An 11,595-nucleotide genomic window follows, 5' to 3' on the forward strand; every position below is an offset into this window, starting at 1 on the left:
AAAGTCAATCATTTTCACACACATTCTCATTCATATTCTGACTGACCAGAGTAGGTGTTGGAAAACTATGGCCCCTAAGCCAAATTTGGCTCAATGCCTATTTACATAATGTCTTAGTGGATCACAGCCATGCCTATTCACTTAAATATTGTCTGTGGCTGCTTTGAACTATAATAGCAGAGTTAAGTAGTTATGACAGAGTTTATGACCTGCATAATCTAAAATATTTTCTGTATTGACTTTTATAGAAAAAGTTTGTCACCATCCTTTGGTCTATTGATTTATTGTATCAATAATGCATTCTATATCCCTTATAATAAGGATATTCTCTCTCTACCTGACTTCAGTTGTTCCCAACTATTTAGTAATACTATAGCTGCCTCGACTATGTCTATAGTTTGCCTTACTCCTCACTTCTAAGACCAGATACAAGGTTTAATTTATATTTCTTGATGTATTCTAAACCAGGCACACTTAGAGACTAGCCTATATTCTAATGGGAACCCTATGGAACATTCCTAACTACTGAGGCAATAGATTGCTTCAATTAGTAGCAAGTCAGTAGCAAGTCAGAATTGTCTTGCTACTAGAGCTCAAAGTCTCTCTGGGCTTCTGTCTTATTAACCAATTCTTTTCTAAGCTTTTGAATTCTGTTTAAAGACTCATTAGGCCACTTGTACTCTCAGTAGTTGTACATGTACTCATTCTGAATTGCCTACCTAGTTTGAGGAGCTAGGCTCTCTTTTGACTATGTTTAGCTGGATCTCAGCTATTTCACACCTGGTTCCTTTTTCTACACATCTAATGTGTTACTCACACCCTAAGCTCCTATTAAACAACAGAGTAGTGAAAAGACAGTCGCCGTTTTAGAAATTTTCAAAAGCTACCTTTGCATTTATATGAATTTTAGATATAGTACAAAATACTCATATTTTCTATACATACCTGGTCAAATGTAAAACTTAATATTTCAAAAGTGCCTCCAATTAAAAATAATATCACAGGGAGAGGAACTGGAAAGTCTTTCAAGTGTAGGTTCAAAAATGCTGCAAAAAAAAAGTGTCTACTGAAAAGCAGTAAAAGAGCACATTTTTAGAACTTTAATTTGTTCTGATTTCTTAATACTGTGGACAGTGAAATATTGTTCCACTACTCACTTCCTATATCCCTGTGTTTGAAACCCTCCCTCGCACTTATGCACACAGAATCAACGTAATCGTTAATTTATTAGGTTCCTGCTAGAACTCCACTATAAAGTATCTCATTTCCTTAGAACCATTAGTAAATATTGCTAACAATCATTGGCTCTTGGGGTACTACTAAAATATCTATAGCAGTTTTTTCATATGCTATGAATCAGTTTCTTTAGCAATCCTGCAATGAGAGGTTAATAAATAAGTAAACTTCAATGAAATCTGGCCAATTCCCAAGATAACGATGAGGAACCAGCTATAATAATTTACCCAATAAGAAAAACTGGCAATCATTACTAGTAAGCTACTACACATTAGAAAGTCTATAATGAATATTTAATTTTGTTCATTATTGTTATCAAAGTGCAACAAGCAATATCACAGCATTTGATTGCAGTTTAATGTTTTCTGCTTCTTTTTAATACAATTCCTAATCAGGTCAAGGAATGCAAAAAAAAAAGTGCTTTCTTTTGGTTTCTACAGTTTTTTTTTTTCTTGTAGAGCTGGACATAATTTATAATTCGGACAAAACCAATGACACACCCTACCAACTGGTTAAAAAGTAACTGAACCATTCAGAAGACCTATCACTTTGAAAAGTCTTTGTCCAGGTGAAGAAAGCAGTGGGACAGCTAACTTTAAAATATAATTGAAACTATAGTTTATGATAATACAGTTACAAAAAAAAAAAAAAATCCCCCAACCCTTGATTGTCTGCACATCTGCTTCAGTTCTCCCCATCACTTAACTCTAACCATGACCTAGCAAATAAGGAGGTGTGAATATTTTGAACCCCATAGACGTGAACAATATGGATCTGATTTTACATGTTTTCCCTCAGGGGCAGATTATTGTTGGATTCGTTTGATTGAAAATCTTGGGAAAAAGGTATGAATTTAGGAACAAAATTCTAATTTCCTATTATTGCTACTTTTAAAAAATTCTCCATAGTGGCATTTGCAAGATATATCCATAGAATAAACTCAAATAAAGAGAGTTACACCTACCTCCAATTGTGCAGATCAAAGACAATATTAGAATGATTTTAGGGAGGTCCTGAGAAGAATTCGTGAACTTATTCCTGAAATAGTTCATCCAAGTGTCAGTAAGTCTTTTGTTAAGAAAAGTGTAATTAGCAGTAGGGGATATCGAACCCATCTTCTTGTTTCTCACAGACCATCTGAATCCAACTATTTATGACTCTGCAAAATTCACATAGGATCAAAGGAAAGTAAGATTTGCTTTCTTGGTGGCCTTCTAATGTTTTTCTCAAAAACAAACCATAAAAGCACTTATTTTTCCTTATTTATTTCTAGTAATATCTTAGGGTCTGCCAAAATTAGGGATACTCCCCTTTCTATGATGTTTTCAATTTAAATGAAATAGAAATGGTACAATCCCAATGGTGCAGACTAACCAGTGTCCACCTTCTGTTTATCTACAATGCCAATCACCACTCAGCATTATTCTCTTGCATCTATCCAACTGTCTGAAACAAGAATTTTTCATCTAACCAGTTGCCAGGACCACAAGCTGGTGCAGGTTACTTAGCGCTGGGGATAGACAACTGAGGGATTTGCCCTCAGCTTCTCTGGGCCTTTGGAAGTATGTTCTGGCAGCTATTCCAAAGGAAGAGGGATGGGGGAAAATATTCTTATCTCTTTTGTTGGTCTGTCTAGACAGACATTAATAGACCATGATGATATTCAGTCATAGCCTTCTTTTACCTCATTTGGAACACTTCATTGGCCAGGTTTTCTCTAACTTTTATATATTTGTATAGCAACCAAGCTCATAATAAAAATATTGAAACCAAAAGGATTTAAATCAGAGGAGTTGTTATATGTCCTATTTCATTGTTCCTTCTTGAAAGAGGAGTAACAGGGGCCATGATGTACCTTGGTTTGAAGAAAGAGATCGTAGCTGCAGTCTGCCAATCCCACCTGCTTCCCATGGTAAGGAAAGTTTTACATCAGGGGTCTCAAACTGCATGCAGAAAATTCTTTCAATTCTCACATAACAGTGGCTTAACATCTTCTAGTATCTGCTATTAGCATCTCTTCTAGCTGCCTTGCTAAGTAATTAATCAGTTGCTAGTAAATTTTTCTCATAATCCAGCAATTTTTTTTTACTTTTACACACACACACACACACACACACACACACACACACACGAGGTCTGATAATTAAGTTTGCGAACTCATCCTAGGAAAAATGCTACATACTTCATTGCCGAATATCACTATGGTCACATGACCTTCGAAGTACTCCCCTGGGGAAGCTATGCACTGATGCCAGTGCCTAGTCCACCTTTCGAAGCAATTTTAGGACTCTTTTTCTGGAATGGCCATCAAAGCTGTTGTCGTATTACCCTTGATGTCCTGAATGTCATCAAAATGTCTTCCTTTCAATATTTCCTTTATCTTCAGGTAAAGAAAGAAGTCATGGGGGGCCAGATCAGGTGAGTAGGGAGGGTGTTCCAATACAGTTATTTATTGGCTAAAATCTCTCTCACAGACAGTGCCATGTGAGCTGGTGCATTGTCTGATGCAAGAGCCATGAATTGTTGGTGAAAAGTTCAGGTCGTCTTTTTCACACAGCCTTTTCAGCATGTCCAAATAGTAAACTTGGTTAATTGTTTGTCCAGTTGGTACAAATTCATAATGAACAATCCCTCTGATACCAAAAATGGTTAGCAACATCATTGCAACAAGTTCCCAAACTTAATTGTCATACCTTGTGTGTGTGTATACACACACACACACACACACACACACACATATATACACATGTTTTCTCATATGTTCTTTTCTGATTACATGTTTTCTCGTATGTTCTTTTCTTATTCTGCTTTTTCAAAACAATATTTTGGGAAAAAACTTAATTAAATGAATATGTGCTTATTGTGAACACTTTTGAAATAAATATGTAAACAAACATTTCAAAAACAGAAAATACATCATCCACAGTTACGTCATCTAGTGGTCCTCATATGTTTTAGTTACATTGTTGGGTTCATCCTTATATAATTATTGTTTATGCTGTTTCCAACTTGGTATCGTGTTGCCAGCATCAAAATGCCTTGTAAACACAATTTACAAAGGTTGTAGCTTACTAGCACCAATGTAAAAGTGCCAACTGTGTGGTCAGACTGCCTGGATACAAAGGCCTGATGGGCAGCTGCTCGCAGGGTAAAACACTGAGCAACTTACTTCAACATTTTTGGCCTCAGTTTTCTAACCTGTATAGTTTCTAGTCTGTGTAATCTCTCTTCCTGCATTTATTACTTTTATGTGGAATTAGCTGTGGAGCTATAATGATAGTGATGCCTGGGTCTTATATGCAGAGATTCCTATTAAATGAGTCTTGGATGTAACCTGGGCTCCCCAGGCAATTTTAATGTAGAGTCAAGGTGGGCAACCACTGTGATTCACCCAGTTCAAAGGCAATACTGTTCAATTTTTAGTCTCAACTACAGCTTCTTTTCAATATTCCTGAGTCAGGTATTGTGAGAAAGGGTATCAATGCCTTTTAGGCAAAGATGACCAGAAACACATCTGTGGTTGACAAGTTTGGTTTCTTTTTTGTCCCGATGAGGGAGAACATTCATTCTGGAGAACTGTGGGGTATTTCAGTAAAAGGCTGTGAGAAAGAACTTATTTATCATTGTTCTAGCTGTGTCTGGGTAATTTTGGAGGACTTCTAGTGAAGTGCGGGGTTACTCTATACTGGGTGCTGTCAGAAAACAAGGGCAGTTCTGTGATTAGGTATCTCAATAAACCTTATCTGTAGGGAGGGCAGACTAGAATGAGCTATAATATAATGGGTACAAATGCAGCCGTCACTCATTTTAGCAGAAAGAAGGGATATTTGTTACTGTATGGGTTGCACAGTGACTTTGTTTTGTCTCACTTTCTTATGGTCTCAGAGTGACTAGCTGTGAGCGTCAGACAGGTTTGTAGTGCCACTGAGTGAGACCTAATTCTGAGTGTCAGACCAGTGCCCTGATGGCAGGGGCTGCTTTTTTGGGTTTTGTTTTGTTTGACTTTTGTCTTACCTCAAAGGATTTCTAAATTCCTTAACCTCACTTTAACATGTCAGGAGCTGGAGGCAGACCAGGGGATTTTGATAGAAATATAAGTGATAGAGCAGAACAAGCCCAGTTATCCCTCTAAGAGACAGACTCTTAACCTTAGCTACACATTGGAATCATTTAGACAGCTTTAAAAATACAGGTGCCTAGGTGGCACCCCTAGAGGTTAATTTAATTGGTCTGAGATACAGCCTGGCTATTGGGAAATTTAAAATCTTCCCAGTGATTCTAAGGGGCAGCCATTATTTAGAAGCACTGCTCTAGGAGAAGTCTATTTGCTCTTAGTTAATAATAAACTTTTATTAAGTGATATTTGCTCTTAATTAATAAACAATTTAGGACATGTATTAACTTGTCGACTGTTACTCCAGGACTAAACATCCTGGGCTTGACCAAAAAAGGAAAAGTATTTTCTGCATCATAGTTACACATTTCTACATGCTTTGAGAATTTAATACAGTTAAGTAGTCTATTGTTTCCAACTTAAAAGTGGGGATCCATTTTCCCATAAGCATTTTATCATTTCTAAAATTGTTTATTTGAAAATTTTAACACATGTTTACATATTCAATCCTAATACTTCCCTTCCAGAAAAAATAAAATCACTCCAAGTTTTATCCTTGACATTCAGGGATATGTATGATCAAGTTCAACAAAAATTCACTAGCTGGCTATGAATATGTGGCAAATACTCAGTTTTAATTTCTTCAGCCTCTACTCCAAATTCTCCTAACAAACTTTTACCCCAAGAAAGGATCTCATCTTAAATTAGCATGTGAATGCTAATATTACTTTAGTTTAATTTTTTTAAAGATATGGGTAAAGAACTAGAAGTGAGAATAAACAGATTTTTCAATGTAATTAAAACTCTTCTTCAGCTTAAAATGATCTTTGACAACTTGTGTTAAGTTTATGAGTCCATGTCTCATTTGCCTTGAAATTACCACATAGGTAATTTGTTAATTTATCAATAAATTAGATAATGGCTTAATTCTCTTTGTCGAGTTAATGAATGACTGCCCTCTCAAAAATAACATGTGGATTTGTGCTCAACAGCCTTATGAAATTCTCTTTCTCATGGACTGGAAGTCATACTAATTTACCCTGCCCCTGAAAATGGGAAGTCTTTCCTTTTAATCACTACATTTTGCAGGATTCCGGTGACAGAAATATCCTGAAGAGGGCACTGTGGGGTACCAGTAATCTTCACAAGCTGCAGAGCTTTTGTTTAATGGTTTATAGCAGACAAACGATTGGCGTTGGATGATCTCCTCAGTGAACTCCCCTACCACACAACACAATAGCCCTCTTACAGACTCTGTAAGTGGATGGTCTGTTGCCCACTTAATGAGTCTTCAATTCAGAATGAGCCTTTCCTCCCTCTTGGTTCCTCTGCTCCATACACCTGAGAAGATTTAGCACAGCGTCAGTGTGCTTTCCTCTCAGTGCCTCATTAAGGCAAAGGAAACAAACATGAGCCAGGTAAATAGTTCTAAAAGTTGATATAGGAAGTTAATGGGGGAGGGGCAGGGGCTAAGGGGCAGAAAATTAAGCTGAGAGGCTGGTTGGTCTTTGGGAAAGACCTTGATTAGCTGCCATGGTAAAGGTAGAAACTCCAAGAGGGAATGGCTAACTGAATACTGTGGGAGTATTTGTTCCTCTCGGAGGGGAGGCTGAAGGAGAAAGTACCAGCGTGGAAGGGCAACTTCCTGAAGGGGAAACTAGGAAGCACTCACCATCGGAAGCCTCAGGAGGGGTATCCTGTGGCACGTAAGGGAGAAGTGGAGGCTACTTATTCCGTTCACCCCAGAACAGCCACAACCAACTGCAATCTCACTGACAGTTACTTGCTCCAAGCCCCGCCCCTGGTCCGCACTCATTGGCTCTGGGTTCATAACCCTGACTTGATTGGCTAATGAAATACAGTCCTGGAAACAGCACACATAAGGCAAACCTTTGAAACCTAAAACCTGTTGTGGGGACAGAGTCCCAGAGAGCTGTTTCCAAGCTCTCGGCCTCACGTGGAAAGGTGCTAGCTCGTTTATTAGGTGGCCTTCCGCTGTAATCAGATGGCTATCCGCTGTGGCTGGATGGCCATCAGCTGTTACGATTTAGCCATTAGCCACGAATATAGATGCCACTGGCTATGCAATGGGGGTTGGTTGGTTGGTTGGTTGGTTGGTTGGCAGAGAAACGATTGGAGGATTGCGGCTAGCAAGTGCGGTTAGCAAGCGGATTGTGGATCGCAGATCATGTTGATCCTACTTCCTGTATCTCCTACTTCCTGTGTCTCCCCTGGCTGCCAGCAAGACTGGGGAGCAGGGAGATCCCTCGTTGGGGTACTGGCGGCACATGTTCGCTTTTGTGTCTCGACCAGCCACTAGCGAGAATATAGTGGTATGTCTCCACTATCTATGGCTCCGTGGGTCTTACGTCCCTTCTGAGGTGCTGCATGGAAAACACAGGACCCAAGAACTGACTCTGGGTGGTGAACACACAATGTAATTTATAGATGATGTGATACAGAATTGCACACCTGAAATCTATGTAATTTTACTAACAATTGTCACCCCAGTAAATTTAAAAAAAAAGAAAAGAAAACACAGGACCCAGAGTCTTTTCTTCCATTCCCAACCCGAGTGAATTTCAATTCCATTATTCCTTGCCCCCCAAATCTTTTTTTCTTTCCTCACTCACAATAAGACATTTAATGTTAATATTTCAGTGGATTGATTTTTTTAAATTAGTTTCAGGTGCACAAGACAAAGTAATACTTAGACGTTTATCTTTTATATCCCTCACACTGTGTGAGACCCCTCCCCCCATCCACTATGCCTCTGACATTGCACACAGCCATTACATTTCCACTGTGTCTATTCCTAATGCTGTACTCCGATTCTTGTAAGTACATACTTATACACACACACACACACACACACACACACACACACAAACTTGTAGTTGACATTCATTATTGTTCAGCTTCAGCTTCAGGTGTACAATGCAGTGATCAGGCATCTACATCAACCCTGAGGTGGTCTCCCTAATGTGACAAGTGTCCATCGGATACCCTACAAAATCTTTACAACATTATTGATTACATTCCCCAAATTAATTTCCAAAACCCCGTGGCCATCTTGTGGTTACTGACTGTTTTCTAATCCCTTCACCTTCCCCCTTATCCCCACCCCCATCTCATCTAGCAACCCTCAGTTTTTCCTCTATGTCTCCAAAACTGTTTCTGATTAGTTCATTCACTTATTCTTTTCTTTAGATTCCACATATAAGTGAGATCATATGGTATTTGTCTTTCTCTGTCTGTCTTATTTCACTTAACATAATGTTCTCTAGGTCCATCCATGTTGTTGCAAATGGTAAGATTTCTTTCTTCTTTATGGCTACATAATACTCCGTTGTATAAATGTACCACAGTTTCTTAATCCAGTCATCTACCGATAGGCATTTCGGTTGTTTCCATGTCTTGGCTATTGTGTATAGCGCTGCAATAAATATAAGAGTGCATAAAGTTTTTTGAATTAGAGTTTTGGGTTTCTCCGGATAAATACCTAGGAGTGGAATTGCTGGATCAAAAGGCAGTTGGTTCCATTTTCAGATTTTTGAGATACCTCCATACTGTTTTCAATAGTGGCTGCACCAATCTGCAATCCCACCAACAGTGCACAAGGGTTCCCTTTTCTCCACATCCGCGCCAACACTTGTTGTTTGCTGATTTATTGATAATAGCCATTTTGACTGGGGTGAGGTGGTATCTCATTGTGGTTTTTATTTGCATTTCTCTAATGATTAGTGAGTTTGAGCATTTTTTCATATGTCTGTTTGCCATCTGTATGTCCTTTTTAGAAAAATGTCTCTTCATGTCCTCTGACCATTTTTTAATTGGGTTGTTTGTTTTTTTGGAGTTGAGTTGAGTGAGTTTTTATAAATTTGTGATATTAACCCCTTATCAGATATATAATTGGCAAATATCTTTTCCCGTTCAGTAGGGCCCCTTTTTGTTTTATTGATGGTTTCCTTTGCTGTGAAAAAACTTTTAAATTTGATGTAATCCCACATGTTTATTTTTTCTCTTACTTCCCTTGCGTGAGGGGATATATCAGTAAAAATCTTACCCCAGGTAATATCTGTGAAGTTTCTTCCTATATTTTCTTCTAGGAATTTTACGATTTCGGATCTTACATTTAAGTCTTTAAGCCATTTTGAATTTATTTTTGTATATGGTGTAAGGAGATGGTCCAGCTTCATTTTTTTGCATGTGTCTGTCCAGGATTTTTTGCATGTGTCTGTCCAGGTTTCCCATTTATTGAATAGACTGTCTTTACGCCACCGTACGTTCTTGCTTCCATTGTCGTAGATTAAATGGCCATATAGGCATGGAGTTATTTCTGGACTCTCTATTCTGTTCCATTGATCTATGTGTCTGTTTTTATGCCAGTACCATGCTGTTTTGATTACTGTAGCCTTGTAGTATAATTTGATGTCAGGTATTGTTATACCTCCCACTTTGTTCTTATTTCTCAAGATTGCTCAGGCTATCTGGGGTCTTTTATGGTCCCATATAAATGTTAGGGTTATATGTTCTATTTCTGTAAAACACGTCGTTGGTAGTTTGATAGGAATTGCGTTGAATATGTATTGCCTTAGGCAGTATGGACATTTTAACTATATTAATTCTTCCTTTCCATGAACATGGTATGTGTTTCCATCTGTTTGCATCTTCTTTCATTTCTTTCTTCAGTGTCTTATAATTTTCTAAGTACAGATCTTTTACTTTTTTGGTTAAATTTATTCCCAGGTATTTTATAGTCTTCGAACAATTGTAAATGGGATTGTTTTTTGAATTTCTCCTTTTGATGTTTTATTATTGGTATATACAAATGCAACTGATTTCTGAATATTAATTTTTTATCCTACTACTTTACTAAATTCATTTATCAGCTCTAATAGTTTCTTGGTGGAGTCTTTAGGGTTCTCTATATGTAGTATCATGCCATCTGCAATTTTACTTTCTCCTTACCGATTTGGATGCCTTTTATTTCTTTTTCTTGTCTGATTGCTGTGGCTTGAACTTCCAGCACTATGTTGAATAGAAGTGAAGAAAGTGGGCAACCTTGCCTTGTTCCTGATCTTAAGGGGAATGGTTTTAGCTTTTCCCCTTCGAGTATGATGTTAGCTGTGGGTTTATCATATATGGCCTTTATTATGTTGAGATATGATCCCTCTCTTCCCACTTTCTTAAGGGTTTTTATCATAAATGGCTGCTGGATTTTATCAAATGCTTTTTCTGCATCTATTGATATGATCATGTGATATTTATTTTTCATTTTGTTAATGTAGTGTATCACATTAATTGATTTGCGGATGTTGAAACACCCTTGCATGCCAAGGATGAATCCCACTTGATCATGGTGTATGATCTTTTTAATGTATTGCTGAATTCTGTTCGCTAATATTTTGTTGAGGATTTTTGCATCTATGTTCATTAGAGATATTGGGTTGTAGTTTTCTTTCTTTGTGGTATCTTTGTCTGATTTTGGGATCAGGGTGATAGTGGCTTCATAAAAAGTGTTTGGGAGACTTCCCTCCTTCTAGATTTTTTGGAAGAGCTTGAGGAAAACAGGTGATAATTCTTTTTTGAACGTTTTGTAAAATTCACCTGTAAAGCCATCTGGTCCAAGGATTTTGTTTGTTGGGAGATTATTGATTACTGATTCAATTTCCATGCTGGTAATCAGTCTATTCAGGTTTTCTGTTTCTTCTTGAGTTAGTCTTGGAAGGTTGTACACCTCTAGAAAATTGTCCGTTTCTTCCAGATTGTCAAATTTGTTGGCATATAGTTGCTCATAGTAATTTCTTAAAATTTTTTGTATTTCTGTGGTGTCTGTTGTCACTTCTCCTCTTTCATTTCTCATTTTATTAATTTGGGTCCTCTCTCTCTTTTTTTTTAATGAGTCTGGCTAAAGGTTTGTCGATTTTATCTTCTCTAAGAACCAACTCTTGGATTCATTGATCTTTCGTATTGTTTTTCTGGTTTCTATTTCATTTATTTCCACTCTGATCTTTATTATCTCCTTCCTTGTACTCCCTTTGGGCTTATTTTGCTGTTCTTTTTCCAGATCCCTTAAGTGTGAAGATAAACTGTTGATTAGTGATTTTTCTTGTTTCTTTAGGTAGGCCTGCAATGCTATGAATTTCCCTCTTAGGACTGCTTTTGCGGCATCCTATAGATTTTGGGTTGTTGTGTTTTCATTTTCGTTTGTCTCGAGATATCTTTTGATTTCTTCCTTGATC

At 37.6% G+C, this 11,595-nt stretch overlaps 1 protein-coding gene across 1 annotated transcript in view; it reads right to left on the minus strand.

The window, feature by feature from the left end:
- SLC9C1 (solute carrier family 9 member C1) overlaps nucleotides 1–7,085 on the minus strand; it is an 86,168-nt gene extending 79,083 nt beyond the window's left edge. The window contains exons 1-3 of the mRNA XM_033134737.1: nucleotides 7,023–7,085; nucleotides 2,201–2,395; nucleotides 946–1,046 (exon numbers count right to left, since the gene is read on the minus strand). Coding sequence (XP_032990628.1) covers nucleotides 946–1,046; nucleotides 2,201–2,351 — 252 coding nt within the window. The 5' untranslated portion in view covers nucleotides 2,352–2,395; nucleotides 7,023–7,085. The remainder of the gene's footprint in view (nucleotides 1–945; nucleotides 1,047–2,200; nucleotides 2,396–7,022) is intronic.
- Nucleotides 7,086–11,595: the final 4,510 nt, after the last annotated feature.

This window comes from Rhinolophus ferrumequinum, chromosome 2 (genome assembly GCF_004115265.2).
Source record: "Rhinolophus ferrumequinum isolate MPI-CBG mRhiFer1 chromosome 2, mRhiFer1_v1.p, whole genome shotgun sequence".
Classification (NCBI taxonomy): domain Eukaryota; kingdom Metazoa; phylum Chordata; class Mammalia; order Chiroptera; family Rhinolophidae; genus Rhinolophus; species Rhinolophus ferrumequinum.